At 38.8% G+C, this 23,509-nt stretch overlaps 1 protein-coding gene across 16 annotated transcripts in view; it reads right to left on the bottom strand.

Annotated features, from left to right (window-relative positions):
• Window positions 1–2,718: 2,718 nt before the first annotated feature.
• Window positions 2,719–23,509, bottom strand: part of SOX6 (SRY-box transcription factor 6) — a 652,380-nt gene continuing 631,589 nt past the window's right edge. For all 16 annotated transcript variants that reach the window (XM_037839347.1, XM_037839348.1, XM_037839337.1 and 13 more), the window contains one exon: window positions 2,719–8,990. In XM_037839347.1, the coding sequence (XP_037695275.1) occupies window positions 8,687–8,990 (304 nt within the window). In that variant the 3' untranslated portion in view covers window positions 2,719–8,686. The remainder of the gene's footprint in view (window positions 8,991–23,509) is intronic.

The raw sequence follows: 23,509 nt of genomic DNA, 5'->3' as shown, positions 1-23,509 counted from the left end.
GCCTCTCCAGGGACCTCTGGACCACAGTAACCAAATGCTGTGATGGCAGGAATGGGCCAAGGCTTGGAGCTTCATTCTTTCAACTTAGAGCATCCAAATAAATTTCATACATCGATATCAATATTGCACCATGTGTAAGGCCCTATGAAGATGGGGCAGTAGGGACGGAGAGCACAAGAGTCACAGATAAGCAGGTAACAGAGTGTGGTAGATTGTATTTTCCAAAAATGGCCACAGCATGTTTCCAGTCCCAGATATTATTCAGAATCTTATCAAGAGGTAGAGTCAATTTCCTTTGCCCTTGAAATTTGGCACAAATTTGTAAATGCATCAATGAACAGAATGCAGTGGAAATGATGTTATATGACTTCTGAGACTAGGTCACAAAAGAGGACCCAACTTCCACCTGGGTCTCTATTTTTCTCTCTTGTGAAGCTCACTCTTGAAGTCCAGCCACCATCCAGGCCACATGAAGAGGCCATATGTGAGTTCTCTGGCCAACAGCCCCAGCTAAAGTTCCAACCAACGGCCAGCATCTAGTGCCAAGCATGAGAATGAATGAGCCTTCAGTTTATTCCAGCCCCCCGTCTTTGAGTTTTCTAGCTGGGGAACATTGTTACTAAGCCAAACATTTTGGAATCCAAAACTCACAATGTAGTGGGGAACCGGTTATAAACTCGATGGTAAGGACCAAACCTTAAAGTGTACTTGATATAGAGCATGCATTCTCAATGGGGGCAATATTGCTCCCAAGAAAAATCTTGTTTCATGAATAAAGCACAGATATACTTAGATACATAATCAGATATACTCTGCTGAGGCTTGATTGTCAGGGTTGATGGGAGGGTTTCATCAAGCCAGAAATGGAAAGCCAAGAAGATTTTGAGGGAGGATGAGAAAGGGTGGACAAATCAGGTCTATGTTTTAGATAGAAAATAATTTGCAGGAGCCAGGATGGACTGGCAGTGAGAAAACCTGTGGCCTGGAGACCCCCTCAGAGGGAGGTTGGGGTAATCTGAACTTGATCAGGTTCTGAATGGAGGCACTCCTAAGACCTCAAGCAAGTCCTTCACTTTGTTCAATCTGTGGAATCATCGCTTGTTTCTAGCTCTGACCATCTTTGGTCCGAGGAAGCAGTCTTCCTGTGCTGTGTGCCAGACCCTCTGCTAGGGGTTTCACACATGCCATTTCATTTAAATTCCCCCCAAACCTGAGAGGTAGAGATTTTTATCCCATTTTACAGAGGAGCAAACTCTGACTCAGAGAAGTTACTAGAGGAAAGTCACATACCTGAAACATGGCAGAGCCAGGTTGGTGTGATGCCAAAGCCCATGTCCCTTCCAAGGTCCATGCTTACCTGAGCTTTAAAACCCATGGTCAGGAGGGTCATGGAATGCTAGATTTTCAGCTCTTTATACAGCATGCATCAAATTTTCAATGTGAGATAAAGTTCTACAAATCCAAATTGCTGCTGGGCCTCTTCTCTCTCTCCAAGGGATGCTCCCTTTTGAACACTTTTGTTTAATTCTCCAAGTGTTGGTTACTAATCTCTGGAATCCATAGGACTGGCTTGGCTGGTTTGGCAAGTCTCCTGTAAGGGTCCTGCACAAACTTCATTGCAAGACCCCACCTGCATCCCTGAGACTTTGAGCACAATGATAGCTGTGGAAATATTTTAAAAAGTCATGTCATCCGGAGCCAGAGTTTTGCTTTGTGCCCAACTCATTGCTGGACAGTGAGGTGGGCAATCTCCTTCTCTGAGGCAGAAGCAACTGAGAAATCAGCCAACCACTCCCAACCACATTGGAGGGAAAGTTTCCTTCCATAAGTGCAGCTTTTTCCACTCTTGCCTGCTAGGTTTGTCTAAGTTGGTGTCATCTGGAAGGCTGGCCCTTAAAGCTTGTTCACACCCCAAAATGCTCTGAGATTTTATAAGCTATTTTGTTTTCATGAAGAAGTCAGGCAAATAGGAAGTGAGATGCTCTCTCATCTTCTCTTGACAAAAATCCATCTTGGATCTTGATTCTCCCATTTAAATTCACAAGCATTCCCTGGGGCAGCAATGGAAAAAGCAGGCAAGTCTCTCCAAGCTAAGGGGTTTGAGGGCTTTCGGAGACCTACCTCTGGGCAAGACAGAAGCAACGTCAGGGAGCAGGAGAGCTCTGCTTCGGCAAGCAGGTGGCAAGCCTAAGGCTTACTTGGCTGGATGGTGGGGACAGTTTGCAGAGCACAGATAAGGCCATACACAGAAGTCATAAAACAAAATTTATCTTTAATTTGTAAGTGTCAACAGCAGTACAAAAGATGGAGTGATGACGACTAGATTAAGGGTAGAGAAGACAGTCTTGAGGTAAATGAGCATAAATAGGCAGTTCTTATAGACACTCCCCTGAGGGACCTAAGCCCCATCATGGCATATACATTATCACCCAAAGATGGCATGTTTAACATATCAGGAAAGCACCTTGTGCAAAAAAGGAAAAAAAAAGTAGCTAAGGTGCCAACATACACCAGAATAGATAAAGACAGTGTGTCTTTCAATTTTGTCTTTTCCCTTAATTATGAGACAGAGGAGGGGAAGACTTTGAAAAGTACCACTGAAAGATTATTTAATGTTGAATCTTATCTCACGTCAATACCGCACAACAAAATCCAAGAAGCTTGTGTATGCAACAAAGCTAAGAACAATGATTCATTCCTTTAAATTTGAAGAGATTCTTTTTTTCCTCCCATGTCTTTAATCCTTAGCAAACCTTTTTTTTTTTTTTTTTTTCATCATCAAGAAGAGAGTGTGAGAAGTATGTGATGGCAACCCTTAAGGTCATTTAAAAACTTTACACTGGACTGTACAAGATTTTTTTTTTGATAAACTATTTACATTTTCAGACTTTCAAACATATTCAAAGCAGCAATAGACACTAGTTTTTATGGTTTTTTGTTTTGTTTTGTTTTGTTTTTTTTCTAATTGCCCAAATAATTACCAGCCATGGGCCAAGTAGGTACCTGGGGTAGACATAGAATTTCTACAAAGAAAATCTGCAGTTAAAATTTGCTTGGGGGTGCATTAAATGCCCTAAGTATTTCAAGGGCTACACCCACAGTGTTGCTATAGGAACCAAAGCACAGTACCTTGACAACAGAGTTGCAGTTGTCCCAACAGCCCTACACAAACTTTACAATTTGAAACAGCAGCCAGCATGTCAGTCCAGCATGTCAGTGAATTGTGCTGATTAAATTAACATAGAATACAATCTCAAAATATACATCACAAACAAGTTACAATGTCAGAAAATAAGAGTTACAGTAAGATAAGTTATGTAGTAACAGCTTATAAGTTTATCTAAGGTAATAAAAATTTTACATGGCAAATACAATAATGAATGAACATAAACACTAGGCACTAATATGCTACAAGCTGGAGAAGGGTACAATAAAGACTGCACTTTCAAAGAAAGCAAAAACACATATGACAAAGGAAGACAAACGGAGAATGCACATGAGCAGGTCTGCAACGTGCAGCATACATAACAGTTAAATATTTGCACATTCCCCATACTCCAAGAGCACCAGCACAGAGGCCTCGCTTTTACGCCTGTGGTTCTTCAGGAATAGGAAAACTATTGAGCAAGATGTCACTGAGTTGGCTTCAAGCTTTCATGTTGTCACAGACACCAGTCTGAGTGTCTGCACTAAGCATTACCTTTCTGTCCCTTCCCCCTCCCTACACTAACCCCTGCCCCAAAGGAATCAGCATTCTGAATACTTGTTCATGAGCTTTTGGAAAGCAGTCTGTCCCCAAAGGAAAAGATGGCATGGGGATGACAAGGAAATGTGTTTGCATATCAATCTCTTTCAATGATATAAGCACAGGGGTGCACTCAGTATATGGCATCACAAACAGAACATGATCGGCAGGAATAACAGTTGTTTATTAAGGAAGAAAACATGTCAGGGGTCAGATGACTTAAGGAAATGATGCAAGTGCTTTTATAAAAGGACAAATGAGGTCATACAATATTATTATACTTTGAGAAGTGAGCTCAAGTGCCAACTCAATCTTTAGACAAAATGTACAAAATCAGCAAGGTTACAACACCATTTTTTTTTTTTTTGTCATTTTCTTATTAAAAAGGAAGACCCAGTAATACTTTAATACATTCCTTTAGCTGCATGTCTTTGCAGTTGTTGGCACCTGGTACAGGACTTTTCACATGGTTTAAAACTACGAAGTGATTCTTTTTCCTTGCCCTAATGCGTAGGTAGAGGTCATCTCTGTGCAAAATGAGTAAATTGAGAGAAGCAGCCTCAGCCCTGGTTTTCGAGTGACCTGGCTGCCTTCTTGCTGGGGGTAGACAGGCTTCCTCGAAACAATCCCCGCTTTCAGCTACTGCCTGTGCTTCTGGCTCAGGAGGGTGTGCTCCGAAGCAGCAGCCTAGCTTCATAAGGAAAAGAAAGCAGCCTTTAATTTCAGACTTAGAGTGATCACACCCTTTTCAAACACCCCAGGCTCTCATGGGGCTAATGTTCGGGACAGGCCAGAATTTGACAATCTCAACAAACCTGTGAGCCCACACCTGAATTTAGAACTTGGCCTGGGAGTCGGTGTCAGGACCCTGGCAAATCAAATCAGGCCTGAGGACAAGACTGGAGAGTGTCAAATACCAAACGAAGCAAACTGATGTGCTGAACACGCATGAAAACAACAAAGCTTTCGTACCTTCCTGGAAAAAGATACTGCATCACATTGGTCAGCGAAATAGAGAAACTGCCTGGCTGGCTGCTCAAGGCCACAGATCAGCCCTTTCTCTCTCTCTCCTTTTCTTTCTTTTTCTTTCTTTCTTTCTTTCTTTTTTCTTTTTCTTTCTTCCTTTCTTTCTCTTTCTTTCCTTTTCCGTATAGACCATTTTTAAGGAGAGGATTGTCTACCACTGTCCCTATTCTAACCAACAGGGAAAACCTGATCCTGTAAGTTCTTTCACAAGGTGGAGATAACTTTTATCTCTGATTTGAAGATACCATAAAATAGTGAGCACTGAAAAAGTTGACTAACATTCTTTAATATAATTGGCATGGTGGGACTTTTATTAACAGCCAATCACAGAGGCAGATTTTTTTGCCTTTATAGTGGCATATATGCTTCTTGCTATTCAATGGTCATAGAATTATTTTATACATTTTAAGCGGGTTCTCAAAACTGATTGACTCTCCCAGCTGAAATGGATATTTAGAATGTTCAATTCATCAACTTCCTATGAGAAAAACAAGTAAAAGTCCAAGTCTGTGGACAGTGGGTTCTAAACTGCATGCAAACCCGAGTGAAGGGTTTTGCTGTTCCAGCTACAGGTCCAACACTGTTCCTCTCACTGCGGCTGATAACGCACTACCCCATGAGGTACAGTGACTTGTCACTTTCTAGTCTGGACCAACATACATGGCTAGAGAACAAAAAGGAAATACATAACTTATACCTCACTAAGTATTCATGAACCAAAAATAAAATTCTATTTCTATGTTATATTTACATGATCAGAAAATTCTAAAATGAGATGGTAAAGTCATAAAAACTTTGTTTTAAGCCCCACAGAAAATAAAATGAAGTGATCCCAATGATTGTCATTCTTAATTTTCGTGGATATTTAGAGCCAGAGTTGGCTAATAAATAGAATAAACTGCTTATGCACAGAATTTAGATTCAAATACAGCATCACTGTTTGACCCAATGAAAGAGACGTTTACAGTCAGATCATTCCTGAACAGCATTTCATTTTTAAGAACATGGCCAGAAGTAACTGAACCCCAGTACTGAGGCAGAGCTGGAGCTAAAACAAAGCGTTCATACACACATGTATTTTGCATAAATAAATGAAATAACAAGACATAAAAATGACTCAAATCCAGCAACTGTGAGGCAAGCCCACACGAGTCGAAACAGATGACTTTTGTTCATGTAGTTTTCGTACAACAGTTTCACATTAGTCAGAAGTGATAAAAAATACCATTTATATCCAGTGCTTATAACACTTATGAAACAACATCTGTGAGTGTGTGTGGTTTTTTTTGTTTTTGTTTTGTTTTGTTTTGTTTTTTTTACTACAAGCAAAATCAAGTTTCAATCCTAAAGAACAGTCCTTTGTTCTCCACCAGCCCAGAATATTATTTTGGCATGGTCATAAAAACAAACAAAATTAACCTACCATTCTGAATGTTTGCCCTGTGCAAAATTAATTACATACAATACAATGCTAGCCATACAGCACACTACCTACGCCACAAAATAAAAAAAGAAATGAGAGCGAGTGAATGCAAAAGCCAGAGAGAGAGAAAAAATATGAGAGTGAACTGAGGAGGAGAGGTATATAATCAAAGCAATTGGTAAGACAATAATAAATACTCATTTTTTGAAAAAATGACCCCCTCCTCATTTTAAATAAATGTACAAAAACACAGTTCCAATCCCCAACCAATATTAAGAACAAAATGTTTCTATCAGTACCTTAATCAGCTTATTGAGAGCACTCCCAGCTAATGACATAGCTGGTAGTATCTTGGCTAGACCAATTTATTGCTATTAGGTATGGCCTTGAGCACTCTTTAAATAAATATGTAGGTACACTATTTTCATCCGAGTGAAAAAATGGCTCAAGAAATCTGATAGGGCCATTCCTGTGTCCTGGTGATGAGATTCTGGGTTGTTCCATGAGGTGAACAGTCCCGTTCACAGACATTCTCCCACTGAACCACTCCGGGTAAGGTCCCTCAGAGGCAATCAGTCCTGGTTTCAGGAAGGTCACAATGGCATGGCAGTGCTCCCTGTACTTATGAGATGGGGAAAGAAACCTCACTGCTTCCCAACCCATCAGCGCATCTCCAGGGAAATCCTTGTGTGACCAGTGCAGTTAATTTTGTTCACACGTAGGCATGTCCCCATGTTGCCACAGATACAAGCAGTCGGCCAGAGTAACTCCTGCTGCCCCAGGAGCAATCTGTTCCCTAGAGTTAACAGAAGGAATATCCCACATAGGGAATGTATTTCCCCCCTTCTCCCTCCCTATGGTTTTCTTTCATTCTCTGAACACATCATGACTATTTGCTTCTATCTTTGCTCTCAGGCTGTCATGTGGCTTCTTGCATCCCAGGGATTTTGCAAAGAAATCTCTAGACATGCCATCTGGGACGAGGCAACTCAGCATAAAAGTGCCTTCTGTGTCAGCTTCACTGTCAACTCCTGCATGGCCCACAAGCCTTGGGCTTCAGGCTGGGCTGCAGGACTCTCCTGCCTGGCAGTCACCACTGCTGACTCTTGCTGCTGAACTGAATACAGGGGAAATGCCACTGAGGCTGACCCTACTATTTGTTGCTGAACTGTATTAGGGGGAAATTCTGGAAAAAGATTCAAGCTCAGAGTGGACCTCAGGAGCATGCCTGTTTAAGTGTAAGTTTATACACTTTACATCTAAATACACAGTCCTGTAGCCAGATAGACACTCATGTTTGAAAGCAACAATATAGATATTTAATAGTATCTTGTTTCAGAAATGCTTCCAGATGCTCTGGGGACAAAAAATCACTATGTACATCTTTTGTATCTAGCAGAAGAAGGAGGTGAAAAGGGCTGAAAAGTTCTTTGGGGAAGGAGGGTGGAAAACAGGATTTATTAAATTAATGCCACCAACAATGTTTTGTTTTGTTTTTTAATAAATAGTAAGTGGACCCTGGACATTCTGGAATGAATAAATTATTTAAGAGAAAATGTGTTAAGACTGAATGTCAGGGTTAAAGGCAAAGGGATAATGGATGTAGTGAGAGGTGGTCTCAGGCAGAGAAGGCCACCGTGTTGGTATCTGGTGTGATTGCTCTGGTGTGCATACGTCATGCCACGTCACACACTGATGGCACATCAAGAGGCAAACACAATTGGGTACATGTACTGTGGCAACCTTGTTCATTCCATACAATATCTTGTCTCCAGATTCCTGAGTACTTTACCATTTTCTGGAAAAAAAATTTGTGGTTTGCTATTTTATTTTAAGATGTCAAAGATTGTCTAAGACTTTGCAGTGTCTCCTTTAAGACTTTAAAATATTAAGATTCAAAAGTTACTAAAAAGTTTGGCACATTTGAACTTTAACTCTACACATGGAAAAAAAAAAGTGGAATTCCGAGGCCTTTTGAAAATGCTCTACATGCAGCTGCACACGCTGTGGACTTGTTCTGTTTCACAATATGAAATCCTCAGTTGTCTCTAAAATAATTCAGAATCAAAACACATTCACAACCTGTAGGCCGGCACAGCATACCTGAGTGAGAATGTTTAACCCCATCTAAAACAGTAACTTAAACCTTTATCAACATCCAAAAGGGGGAAAAAAAAAGGTAAGACAAAAATATAAGACTTGTAAGACAGCTATGGGTTGAGATAAGTTTTCAAGTCCTGGTGTCTCATATTTAATATGTCTTCACCTAAATTAAAAAACAACAACAACAACAACAATAACAATAACGACAAAAAACTCAAGTTCATGAAAAATCAGGAAAAACTTAATCTGTCTCACACTTTACGAAACAATTAAGACCATTCTGCTGATGTAATTGTGGAGCCACAAATGCATGCGGGCTCTTTAAGAACTTTTTGTTGGGGAACATGGGGTGAAATGTCAGAGTATTTTAACTCAGCAAACAACACTCCTCAGTTGGCACTGACAGCCTCCGGGGCTTCATTTTCACTGCTATAGTCTGATTTGGGATCATCTTCATAGTCGTCGTACATTTCCATTTCATCCTCTCCATTAATCATTTCATTTCCAGCTAGGCTTCCGCTGTCTGCCTTCATTCCATAAGTGCTCTGGATGACTGGGAGGCCGGGCTCTGGGCTGGCAGAGGTGCTAGAGCAGTCAGATGTCATCTGAGGTGATGGTGTGGTAGTTGCCATAGTAATAGCACCAGGATACACAACACCTGTTCCTGTGGTGATTGGAATCTGAGGCTGTTGCCTGTATAGATTCAAAAAATAAAATGAAACAGGTGGAAAATTATCTATCATCTATCTATCTATCTATCTATCTATCTTCTGTGTGGTATTGGAATTCATCCCATTCACATTCCAAAGGGCCCTGCTTGACTTTCTAAGCAAATGACAAAATATGACAAAGGTGTTCCCTGGAAGAGTCCTGCAAGTCTCCCTGATGCTATGGTTGGGGCTTAAGAACTATAATGGAGCAATATATTGATGATTTTGAAACATAAAAGGAGGGTTCTTTTAATATTACACATATGGCAAAGCCTATAAAATACTTGACATCTGGAATAAATGCTGTAGTTAATTCCACAAAATTACCTGCGAGACCAGTTTTCAAAATATTCTAGAACATTTACAGATACAAAATAGTGGAATGAAACACATTTTAATGAACTTAAACAGGCTGTGTCATTTTCACTTTGGTTAAAGAACTATACAGAGGAAAGATAAAAACGGCAAAATGACTTAGAATGACCCTGTGAGTCAGATTTAGCAAAGCATCTATTTGGTGCCCATGCTGAGCTTGTAGAGTAACTCCTTGAAGCTTCTACTTTCCTAATTATGGAAGGACCATCTTGATCATCATTATTCCTGAGTCCTGAGCTGGAACGGGGCCTAGGGTTGGAAGAGTCAGGTGCAAAGAGCAGTGAGAGCTCTGCAACTCAACAGAATAATGGGCACATTGCTCATGCTACATCCTAGCAGGTGCCAGGTCCAGTCACACCAGATCATTCCTTCATAATGTTACCCTAGTTCAAATAACTTTATCAATTTCAGTCTTCTCCCTCCGTGAGGATAGGTGGCTACTCTGTTCTCTCAATTCCAATGGAGGCATTAAAACTGGTATTCAAGAATTAAAATTCTACTAGCTCAGAGTCTATAACCAAAACAATATTCTCATGGCTGTCATATTCACCAACTGTTTCTTAATCTTTATGTACAGTGACTACAATTTTAAATTTGTTTCAAAATGTTATTGTAACTATCCTTTCTGAGCCTCAGTTTCCACATATTTATAAAGTTGGGGGTCACAGGAGTCCTGACCGGTCCCTCCACCACTTTGTACTCGTGGCTTCACGTGAAATACCTCTTAGACAATTCTTATTGACTCTGTATGTTATCAGTGAAACTTTCTGTCCACTCACTCTAACAGGACAATACTCTGAATCTATGAAGAAGGAGCTTAGTTACCAGCTCTCCTTTGATGTGTCCAGAAGGAGCACAAAGGCCTGCATGCCCTCTAGCCTAGTAGAAGAAAAACTGGTGGAGATGGCCTAGAATCACCGTGTGAAATAGATAACACCATCTTTAACAGTGTCTTCCAATCACTAGGTAGGCACAATAATGATTCCTTAACTTTTGACTAACATAACATGCTTTTATATATATTACCTCATTCAATTAACATGGCAAACTCTTGAGTTATTATTATTCTAATTTCTCAGATGAAGAAAATAAGGCCTAAAATTAATGCCACACATTCAACAAGCAGCAGATCCAGAATTTGAACCCAGGTTTACTTGACTCGAATTCCATCACACTTTCCTTTATAGCTATTCAGTATGCAGACACACTAAGCTCACTATATCTCATAAAAATTCCTGATTTCCATTAAGCCTGTTGGCACTCAGTTGATAGTAAACACCTGATAGTGATCCATTTTCTGTGATTCTCATGGCGTTTTTTTTGTTTGTTTGTTTTTGTTTTTTTTATTATAACCTGAAGGAAGGAGATGATTGGTAAATCTAAATCTATGGGCAGAAACATCTTATAAAATACCGGTTTCCCTCTCAGAGAATCAAATCCTAAACAGTATATTTCTTGCTTTCTTAGTTTTGGGCAAATTAACACAAATTAAATTTTATGCTAACGTGCCCAAGGCAGCGAATGCCTCATTAATTTTTTTGCTCAATTTGGATAATTACAAAAAAAAAATTTTCCCTTAATCACATTATGAGTGTAGAGTGGAAACTTTTATTGTGACATTAACCCATTTTACAGATTTCACCAATTTGGCCAGAGTAATCTATAATGTAGACTTTGTATACCATACACAAACTATCACATGGTGCATTTACTTTTCACTAAGCACACTGGCTGTCTTCTTTCCACATCCCTCATATTAATGGGCCTGGAGGTGGGGTAACTATCTTCCTAGCTCCTCATTGCCTCTTCCAAGCTATTTTTTATTCTTCCATCTTAAAAATAATAGCCTTGGATCTCATGACATTAGACTATGTCACCCATGACCCCCATCCTTTATCTACTGCTTTCTTGCCACCCCCACTCCCACCCAAATCTTTAAAGATGTTAGCTCCTGTTTCACTGTTGTTCTCTCCAACATTACTTCTGACATAATTCTTGATGATTTCACTGTCCACATAGATGATCATTCCAACATCTTGCTATCTCAGTTTCTTAACCTACTGTCCACTCATGATCTGACCCCACCTCCCTGTTTCTGTCACTCACTTGTCATCCAGCAGACTTTGTTATTTCCAACTGTAATCTCTCTCTAAACTTAATTTCAAGCATCCTCATTCTCTGACTGCCACATCTTATTTTTCTAGTTTCTTCCCTCTAGCATCCCAGTTCAACAATTCTTTTACTTCACAAAGACCTATAATTCCTTGATCCTACCATCTACTTTTACTGCCCCCCCCCACCCTGCCCCTACATTTGTGTCCTTACTTCCCTCTTTACCCAATTTAAATTCTCTGGTTAATCACTACTTCACATATGCCCTCCCATTCACTTACATGGCAAAACTCCAACTCTAGTCTAACTCGCTGCTTACTCTGACTGCACCCACTCAACTGAATTTGGCTGGAGAAAACACACTATCATGTTGACTATCCCCTAAATTTATGAGCATGAACTTCAAATTAGCCCCTGATGTTGTTCAGCAATCATTCTGTACAGGCATTTTATTGTGCTTCACAGATATTCCACATTTTTTCTAATTGAAGGTTTGTGACAAGTCTGCATCAAGCAGGTTTATCGGTGCCGTTTTTCCAATAGCATGTGTTTACTTCATATCTCTGTATCACATTTTGGTAATTCTCACAATATTTAAAACTTTTTCAATATTATTATATCTGTTATGGTGATCTGTAATCAGTGATCTTTTATGTTACTATTGTAATTGTTTTGGGGTGCCATGAATCTCACTCATATAAAATGGAAAACGTAATAGACAAAAGTCGTGTGTCTTCTGACTGCTCTCTCCCTCACCTCAGGCCTCCCTATTCCCTGAGACACAATGTTGAAATTAGACCAATTAATAATCCTACAATAGCCTCTAACTGTTCAAGTGAAAGGAAGAGTCACAGGTCTGTCACTTTAAATCAAAAGCTAGAAATGATTATGCTTTCTGAGGAAGGCATGTTGAAAGCCAAGTTAGGCCAAAAGCTGGGTCTCTTGAACTAAACAACCACACTGTGAATGCAAAGGAAAAGTTCTTGAGGGAAATTAAAAATGCTACTCCAGTGAACACATGAACAATAAGAAAGTGAAACAGCCTCATTGTTGATACGGAAAAAGCTTTAATGGTCTAGACAGAAGATTTAAGCCATCCACAACATTCCTTTAAGTCAAAGTCTAATCCAGAGCAAGGCCCAAATTTTCTTCAATTCTATGATGGCTGAGAGAAGTGAGGAAGCTGCAGAGGAAAATTTTGAAGCTAGCAGAGGTCGGTTCATGAGGTTTGAGGAAAGAAGCCATCTACATAACATCAAAGTGCAACGTGAAGCAGCAAGTGCTGATGTAGAAGGTGCAACAAGTTAACCAGAAGGTCTAGCTAAGATCATTGATGAAGGTGGCTAAAATAAACAACAGATTTTCAATGTAGACAAAATAGCCTTCTACAGGAAGAAGATGCCATCTAGGACATTCATAGCTAGAGAGGAGAAGTCAATGCCCGGCTTCAAAGCTTCAAAGGACAGGCTGACTTTCTTGTTAGGGGTTAATGTAGATGAAGTTGAAGCCAATACTCATTTACCATTTTGAGAATCCCATGGTCCTTAAGAATTATGCTAAATCTACTCTGCCTGTGCTCTATAAATGGAAAAACAAAGCCTGGATGACAGCACATCTGTTTACAACATGGTTTACCAAATATTTTAAGCCCACTGTTGAGACCTACTATACAGAAAAAAAGGTTCCCTTCAAAATATTACTGCTCATTGACAATGCACTTAGTCAACCTAGAGCTCTGACGAAGACATGCAATGAGATTAATGTTGTTTTCATGCCTGCTGAACAACATCCATTCTGCAGCCCATGGATCAAGGAGTAATTTTGACTTTCAAGTCTTATTATTTAAGAAATACATTTCATAAGGCTATAGCTGCCATAGATAGTGATTCCTCTGATGGATCTGGGCAAAGTAAAACCTTCTGGAAAGGAGTCACCATTCTAGATGCCACCAAGAACATCTGCGATCCATGGGAGAAGGTCAAAATATCAGCATTAACAGGCATTTGGAAGTTGATTCCAACCCTCAAGGTTATCTGTGACGGGTTCAAGACTTCAGTGAAGGGAGTAACTGAAGATATGGTGGAAATAACAAGAGAACTAAAATTAGAAGTGGAGCCTCAAGATGTTACCAAATTGCTGCAATCTCACGATAAAACTTTAATTGATGAGGAATTGCTTCTCATGGGATAAGCAAAGAAAGTGGTTTCTTGAGATGGAATCTACTGATGAAGATACTGTGAAAACTGTTGAAATGATAGCAAAGGATTTAGAATATAACATAAATGTAGACAATAAAGCAGAGGTAGGGTTTGAGAGGACTCAAATTTTGAAAGAAATTCTTCTGTTGGTAAACTGTTAACAAACAGCAACACCTGCTACAGAGAAGTCTTTCATGAAAGAAAGATTCAGTTGATGCAGCAAACTTCACTGTTGTCTTATTCCAAGAAATTGCCACAGCCACCCCAACTTTCAGCAACCACCACCCTGATCAGTCAGCAGCCATCAACACTGAGGCAAGACCCTCTACCAGCAAAAAAGATTACAACTCACTGAAGGTTCAAGTCGTGGTTAGCATTTTTTAGAAATAAAGTATTTTTCAATTAAGATATGTACATTGTTTTTGAGACATAATACTACACTGCATATTTAATAGATTGCAGTATAGTGTAAATACAACTTTTATATGCACTGGGAAACCAAAACAATTCATGTGACTTGCTTTATTGCAATATTTGCTTTATTTCCAGGTTCTGGAACCAAACCTGCACTATCTCCAAGGTATGCCTGTGTATTTTCCTAGCCCTTTTCTTCTACTCTTCCAGACAATTATTTCATATGTTGTCAACTCTCCTTAGAAGACCAAATCCTCCTCTTCCATTTTAAATCTCAAGCAGTGACCTGGCTTTCCATTTCATGGAAAAATTAGAAGTAGAAAGAATAAAATTTTCACAAGCTCCCATCATCACAATTACCCACCTTCATATACCTGTGCTCCTATTCTCTGCCTGCCCTCCTGTATTTTGAATCAATTCATAATCCAAAGTCATTCTAGTTTCTCTGCTTGTGAGCTGAATCTATTTGTTCTTCCTTACTAGGGATATCTCTGCAGCAATTGTGTCTTCCATCTGCATCATTCATTTTCCCTCTCTCCTGGATTGTTCTCATTAGCACATAAACATGCTATAATCTCCTACTTTAAAAACAAACAAAAAGCACCTCTCTTGACCCACAGTCTCCTCCAGCTACTGCTCCATTTCTCCGATCTACTTTTAAGCAAAACTTTCTGGAAGAGTTGGCTATACTCCTCTACTGAAGTTCTCTTAAATCCATTTCAATCACTCCCTATACTCCACTGAAACAGTGCTTATGAAAGTCACACTACCAATGGACTCCATGTTGCTAAATCGAAAAGTCAGTTCTCGGTTCTCATCTTACTTAACCTATGCCATGAGCAGTGTGTGACACAGTTGAGCACTTTCCCCCTTGTCTTCCAAGATACTGCTCTCCTGGTTATCCTCTTCCTTCACTAGCTGTTCCTTCTATGTCCCTTTATGCTTCCTCCTCATCTCCCTGACATCTAAACATCGAAGTGCCCCAGGACTCAGTCCTTGTACTACTCCTCTATCAACATTTAGTCCCTTGGTAATCTTATCCGATTCCATGGCTTTATATCTATGTGCTGACAACTGTCAAATTTATATCTCCAACAAGCACCTTATCCTTAAATTCCACATTCATACATACAACTAGTTTTTTGACTTGGATATCTAAAAACCATTTCAAACTTAATAGGTTCAAAACCGAACTCCTGATTATTCCCCTATATACCTGCTTCTCTCATGGTCTTTCTGATCTTGATCAATAATTGTTCATTTTTCTGATTGCTCAAGGCCAAAATCCTTGGTAACTGTATTTCTCTCAAAATATAGATATATATATATATAGATATATCCAATTGATATATAGATATATCCAATCTATCAGAAAATCCTGTTGGTTCTCCCATGGGAGAATATATATCCAGAATCCATCCAGCTCCACCCCTACAAACCTAGTTTATAACACCATCAACTCTAATCTGGCTTATTGTAAGAGGCTGGTCTCCTTGCTTCAGACTGTGCTCCTCTTCAGACTATTCTCAGCATTGTAGATAGAGTGATGCTTTAAAAACATAAGTTGGCTCACATCACTCTTCTGCTCATAGCCCTTCAATGCCTTTCTATCTCATTCAGTAAAATTCAAAAACTTTACAATGGGCTACAAGCCCTTTCACAAGTTGGCTCCCTGTTACCCCTCTCACATCTATTACTCTTTCCACCTACTCAATCTGCTCCAGTCACTCTACCTTCCTTATTATTTCTTGAACAAGCCAAGTATAATCTTGCCTCACAACCTTTGCAATTTCTGTTCTCTCTGCCCAGTTCTTCCCCCAAATATCTGCATGACTTCCTCTTTTACCTGGTTCAGGCCTTTGCTCAAATGTTACCTTCTTAGTGAGGTTTTCCATGACTGCCTTATTTAAAAGTGCACCCAATCCTATGAAAATCCCTAACCCTTTCCCTACTTTACTATGTTTGAAAGCACTTATCACTATTTGATATTGATGATTCAATCGATCAATTTTCTGGCCATCCCCAATAGACTGTAAGCTTCATGAGACCAGGACTTTTCACTGATACGGTCTCTAGCCTAGACAATACCTGCAATATTGGAGGCACTCGATAAACAACTGTTGAACACATGGAATGAAAGAATGAACAAGCTAGTGAATGAAAGAAAAAAAATTAAAAACCTGGGTGGCTTCAAGAAGCTAAGTATGTGGGGCCATAAGGTCCTACAACCTCATTATGGGGTATGTATTTGGAAGATCTGAGAGCAGAGACATGAATGGACACTTGCACACTGGTGTTTATGGAGGTAGTATTCATGATTTGCAACGGGTGGAGGTGGCCTAAGGGTACACTGGCTGAGGAAGAGAATGGTGAACTGTGATGTATGCATACAATGGAATATTGAGCAACTACGAGAAGAAGTAAAGCTGTGAGACACGCAAGGAGGTGAATGGATCCTGTAGACAGCATGTTGAGTGAAAGAAACCAAGGCAAACACTATAATGCTTCACCAATATGGACTAATTACAATATGTAAACTCAGAATTGAATCTTAAAACACAACCTAACAGGGGAATGATTGTTGTAATGTTCCCTAGATTGTAAGCTCTTACAGCAGTCAAATCTATTCCTGAATTGTAATGGCTATCTCCAAACTCTGAGATGTTGATTCCTTAATGTATAACCTGATTGGTCTCTGGAACATTGGGTATCTGTATTACATCTGAAACTCAGAGCTAGAGCTCGGCAGATATGAGTATCAGTATTAATGCATACAGCAACTGTTAAAAATAAAAACAACAACAAAAAAAAAACTGAAATAGAGCCCAGACTTCAATTCAAGATATGAATAAAGCAGATCTGGTTAAGACTAGAGCAAATCGGGCCAAAGGGTAAAGGTTGAAACTGACTGTGTTCAAACTTCAACTTCAATGTGAGACCAAGGGAAGAGATGCTTATTTGGTGTAGGATCTATATTCTCTAAACAGTATAATGTCTACAGTCAGTTTGTTCAAACACTACAATTACATGGAACTTTGAATAGGAAGTGAGCTATGCTAGGTCTGTATAGATTAGATTGGAATAGCAACATATCCTAAAGTAATTTGGGTAGAAAATAAAAATATATATTTGGGGCCCCCCTGAAGAGCTGGGGGAGAATGCAGAGGTGTTGGACTTCCTCACCTGAATTGTTGCTGATGTTCTCACAAACATTGGGGACTGACAGCTGGATGTGCTGAGCCCTCTGTCTTGGGGCTGGCCCCTATGAAGCTTGTTACTGCAAAGGAGAGGCTTAACCTGCTTATAATTGTGCCTAAGAGTCTCCCCCTGAGAGCCTCTTTGTTGCTCAGTTGTGGCCCTCTCTCTCTCTCTAACTAAGCCACCTTGGCGGGTGACCTCGCTGCCCTCCCCACTACGTGGGACCTGACTCCCAGGGGTGTAAATCTCCCTGGCAACACAGGATATGACTCCCAGGGATGAATCTGGACATGGCATCGAGGGATTGAGAACATCTTCTTAACCAAAAAGGGATGCAAAATGAAATGAAATAAAGCTTCAGTGGCTGAGAGATTTCAAATGGAGTCAAGAGGTCACACTGGCAGACATTCTTATGCACTACATAGATAACGCTTCCTAGGTTTTAATATATTGGAACAGCTAGAAGTAAATACCTGAAACTACCAAACTCCAACCCAGTAGCCTTGAGTCTTGAAGATGACTGTATAACAATGTAGCTTACAAGGGGTGACACAGTGATTGTGAAAACCCTGTGGATCGCATTCCCTTTATCCAGTGTATGGATGGATGAGTATAAAAATGGGGATAAAACTTAAATGAAAAATAGGATGGGATGCTGGGGGAGGGGGGGTTGGGTGTTCTTTTTTATTTTTATTTTTTATTCTGATTCTGATTCTTTCTGGTGTAAGGAAAATGTTCAAAAATACATTGAGGTGATGGATGCAAAATTATAGTATGGTACTGTGAACAGTTGATTGTACACCATGGGTGACTGTATGGTATGTGAATGTATCTCAATAAAACTGAATAAAAACAACAACAACAACAAAAAAAACACCTGGGTGGCTTATGCTATCCAGAAGGATGTAATGAATCAAGGATGTAATGAATGAAACCAGACAGATGGGAGGGAGGATGGAGGAAGAGGGATGGAAATACAACCATATTAAATGCTTTAATGATTGTCCTCACAAGTAATTAAGACTTGTTCTAGGAGAGACCAAAGGAGAGTATTAGAACCAAGCTACAAAGTAGCAGAAAGGCAGATAATGGTACAGTTAAGATAAAAGAATTTTCTAGTACTAGATGTTTCAAAAAGAACTAGCTGCCTTGGGAAGTGGTGAGCTGTCTCTCTAGACCTAGAAGAGTTTGATCAGAACTTGTAGGACTCCTGCAATGGCTGGCTTCTTGAAATAGATGACTTCTCTGCCCCTTCTAAGTTACAACTGATTTTGTAGATGCAAGATCATAAGCTAACTGTTACACAGATCTTGTTATCTTATTGTCTTTATCAGCATAAAAAGAGACTACAAAAATTAAGTGAGCAATTACAGCTGAAGAAATCTGGCTTTCAGAGGATTCCAAAATAGTGCTCCATCCTGCCTATTTTACTTTTTTTTACTGCCAGGGAAAATCTCTAGGCCAGCCTTCTTCTTCATTACTTATCATTTTCACATTTGCCACTATGTGTTCATGGTAGAATAAGAATCTTTACCCCTCCCTTCCATCAGCATCAACCCTACCTACACGGCAAGACCCTTCTTCAAGGATGCCCTATTGTTGGCCCTAATTCATAGCACCTTTTCTTCCTTTGAGCTTCACTTGATCTTTTCTAAACAATCAAGATTAGTACTTCATTATGCATTATGCACAGAATTATGTTATGTATTCTGCATAAGTGTGTGTGTATATTACAAACTAATATTTACTGATCTACTCATGTATGTGTCTGGCTTCTCTGACTATAGCATTCCCTGAAAGCTTTTGTGTACAGAAATAATATTATATCAATTTAATACAATGCTGGGCAAATAGCTGGTTTCAAATAGGCCCTTACCAACTGACTGATTAATCTATTAACAAAATGAAAAATCCAGCCAGCAAACTAAAGCTTTGTCTATCAGAAATTACTTTCCTAAAAAGCACTTTTCCTTCCTTTACAGATCAATTGCAAAGTCAAAATTCAAACACTGCAGATTTCACAACAGGAATTGCTGGCAGGTATTGGGCTTTACAAATAATGAATGTGCACATCAAAACTAAAGTTGCAGAAGCTTGTAAAAGTGTATGCATGCAGCTGGTATGAGCAGAGATGGCTAAGAACCTTCACTCTCAGCCCAAGTGAAGAGTATAAGCTGGCCCTAACAGAGCCCAGCATTGTTGCATGCTTTCCAAATCACAAGAATATTCCTGGAGGGTAGTATAGCTTTGCCAATTGCAAAAGAACTACATATTTTTGTTGGCAAAGCCCCATTTTTTGCTGATTCTTCAGGGTTTATAAATGAAGGTAGCAAAGTTTATTTCATTAGGAGATAAGCCTATATGTAGCACATCTCTGTAGTTGATATTGCAGGAGGGAATGGAAACAACAGCAATCATTTTACATGACCTATTGGATGTTCTAACACAGCTGTCTCTACAGGAGGGCAGTTCTGAATTAAAGGGTCAATGAAAATAGTAGATTTGTCTATGGTATTTCAACTATATAAGTATCTTATAGGCTTGATTCCACATCTTTAGGATTAGGACCAAAATGGTAAATGCTCAATTACTTATAAAAGAAAGCAATAGAAAATTATCTTAATTTAACATAACAATGTATTTGTCACGAAGCATTACTTTTCTAGAAAAATATTTATCCTAATTTAGGGCTTACCATGTGCCAAACAGTCTTTTAAGCACTTTACATATATTAAGTTATTCAGTCTTCACAAGGGTCCTCTGATATAGGAATTATTATTATCCTCATTCTATGTATGAAGGAAACTGAGGTACAGAGAGTTTAAATAAGTTTCTCAGGGGCATGTGGTAAATTCAGAGGAATAAAGATTGTTAGGCATTAGTTCCCAGAGCCAGGAAGAATCAGATCTAGTATTTAAGCAAAAACAGTCTGGCCCCAGAACTGATGCTCTTAACCACTACACTACACAGCTTCTAAACAATTTGTAGGCTCTAACTGAGAGGCATGTGTAATGGTGAAAAGGACATATGTTTCAGATTCAGATAAGCCTGGTTTAAATCTCATCTCTGTCATTTACTAGCTGTGTAGCCTTGGAAAAATTATTTAAAGTCTCTGAATGTTATATTTTTCAATCCTATAGAGGGACGATACTGCGTATCTTGTAAATTTGTTACATTTTCAATAATCTGTATGATTCTCTCAGCACAGTATATATAATATAGTGAGCATTCAATAATTTATAGTTATTATTACTTGAAAAGTAGCCCCAATTTAATATTTTATGGTATCTGCACAATTCTCTACTAATCCACAGATAAATTACTGAACAGTAATTTCAAATAAATGGAATACATTTGACTATAGTTCTTTAGGGAAAGACACCATCATAACTATATATGTACCCTATGAATATAATTTCAACATTAATAGTACCCTTATTAGGATTACTATAAAATTCTGACACAACCTGTCAATTGAAGAGATTAAACCTAAGGTAAGGGTTAACTTTACTCCATTCCATGTTAGTGATAAAGTCATTTCATAATAGCTAAGATAAAAAAACTAACTCATTAGCTACAGATGTATAGTCAGTAAAATGCATGATAATGTTGAGCAATACATGTAATTTTATTGACTTAAAAGTTATGCATGTCTTTGCAAATCAGCTATAAAAATTGATCTCATCCCCATCTCATCAAGAAGTCAATAGCAATCTTTGAATTTCTTGATTGTTTTTCCTCCTACTCCTCTTGTAATAGCCTCACATCTAATGAAAATCAATTTCCAAAGATGAACCCCAGGGAGTTAATAATCTATCACATACAATTACTTAAAGGAAAATGCAATTCTCAAGCAAAAATAATACCTGACTTTCTGTTGTAAGTATATACAAAGCTAGTCATAGGAAAATGCTTAGTGTTGAGATTAAGGAACAAGACATTCTGATGATCTGTCTGCACTACTAGAGCCCCATTCCACAATCTAAAATAATTCTTCCATAAAGGACTCTCCTAGTTATGCCTAGAACAGGATCTTCAGTCCCTAAATTTCAAAGTTCCTTTTATGCCATCATGCACTACAATCAAAGTCCTCATTTTCTCTAGGTTCCAGGAGCTCTTGTTAAAATGGTATAGCCATATTCATGACTCCTCTAGAAATAGGAGTAGAAGACATTTTGCTCCAGAGCAATGCGGTGGACAGTTACAGATGCCGCACTAGGTGGACAGACGTTTGGTATGACGGAGGCACAGAGAACTGGATTTGAACCTTTGCTCTTTCTCACCTTTTGGCAGACATAGGACCCCTCTGAGGCTCAATTTCTTTAAGTTGCTTTTGAGGATTATATGGTCTAGTATACCTAAAACACCTACTATACAGCAAGCACTCAATAAATGGTAGACGTTATTAAGTTGTTTTAGTTTTCTATTTTACATGCATTTTTATATGTTGAGATATTTTGATCCAGAGCTGTTTTAATGTACACTTTGGTAAAGGGGACCAAATAAAATAGAATTACTGCAGACTCATATTTTTGAATAAGTATCAAGGGAACTGAAACATGAAACCGGATGAAAAGACATTTATCAAACAGTTTTAAAATTGTATTTTGTTACCCATGACCATACTACCTAAAGTGCACTATAATTGGTATTTTTCATAAATCTTCCAATTATCATGTGACTAGCCCAATTATATTGCATTGTATTTTTGGTGTCAAAAGCATCACTTTTTAAAAATGCAAACATTTATAATACAGAGGAGTTTGATAATCTCATTTTGACATGTTTTTGTTTGTTAATATATCAGGATCCTCAAATAATAAAGTAAATTTAAGCCCCTCTTTACCTTGAAAAGGTTTTGCCACAAGCACAAAGAAATTCACTGATTATCTGTTGAGGTGACATAAAATATAGTTTTACCATGATAGTAAATACATATTAAATAGCAATGCTAATGACGAGAGTTAACTTTCATTTACTATTTATTTTATTCATTATTTGCCACATGATATGTAAGTACCTTAAAAAGCATTGCCTCTTTGAATCCACTCAACAATCGTAGAGGATAGGTACCATTATTCATTTCATTTCACACATGAGAAAACAGAAGCTTAGAGAAGTTAAATAACATGCCCAAGTAGGAGGCATGGTCAGTACTCAAATCCCAATAGTCAGACTCCAAAGTCCATGCTTATCTCCATAACACTCTAGTGTATATTATAGATTCATGACCCAGACTCCTTTCATTTGACTTCTGTTTCATTGTTGTAATCTACTTATTATTTCATTTTTTTTCTTTTAAACACATGCTTCTGAAACCAACTTTTTGTTTCACTAGGTTACATTTTGAGGGTCCTTAAAAATAGCTCCTTATTTCTCCTCAAAGGTACCTCTTTCTCCATGTTTAAGTGAAGTTTTATTATTTTCCTGGCATAGCACAGCTCCTCAATTCTCCCTCAAGTTAACAGTGAATGCAGCTTCCCTTCTGCTTACTGTACTTCTCCCTCTCAAACAACTTTCTAAGAGTCTTGCCAATCTGGTTTCAGCTGCTCCTGGCCTCTACTTCCCGGATGGCCCTCTGGTTTGCCAGCCCCTAACGGACCACGGTAGAAAGACAGACATGTGCTTCCAGGTCTGAGTGTGTTGGAATCTGCAGGCATCTGTATCCCCACTTATCCTGACCATTGTGGTTATGAAGGGGCTCTTCTGAATGCAGACAGCCAGTCAGCCAAGTCGAAACTTATACCAGAAATCTATTACCTAATTTTTAAACAAAATGACATGAAATCAGACTTGAAGATATCAAAACATGTCTAGTTTCTGATTGAAGCAAGAAAATCCACATTGTTACTGCTTCTACCACAGAATAATTTACTGCAACAGGAGTTCTGGATCTTATGCCAAAAATGAGGTCTTCTAACCAATGTCAAGGCCGATTATCTTGTGGTAGATCCCACAACAAAAGCAGACCATTATGATTAGAGTCAAAGCACCACCCAGAGAAGCTAGAAAGCTTCTGGGGATTTCTGAAGTTTAATTTTTATTTTCTTCTCCCTGTGTGCATGTTTAAATAAACTACCAGAAAGTCTGTGTGTGGTCACTGAGCATCTTAGATTAATTTGGGAGACAATGAAAGGGGTGACAGTTGGGAATGAGCTGCTGCAGGTTTGTTTTGATTTGAGCAGGCACCATGCCGCAAAGCTGT

This window comes from Choloepus didactylus, chromosome 6 (genome assembly GCF_015220235.1).
Source record: "Choloepus didactylus isolate mChoDid1 chromosome 6, mChoDid1.pri, whole genome shotgun sequence".
Classification (NCBI taxonomy): domain Eukaryota; kingdom Metazoa; phylum Chordata; class Mammalia; order Pilosa; family Megalonychidae; genus Choloepus; species Choloepus didactylus.
This window is presented reverse-complemented; position numbering and strand designations above follow the sequence as displayed.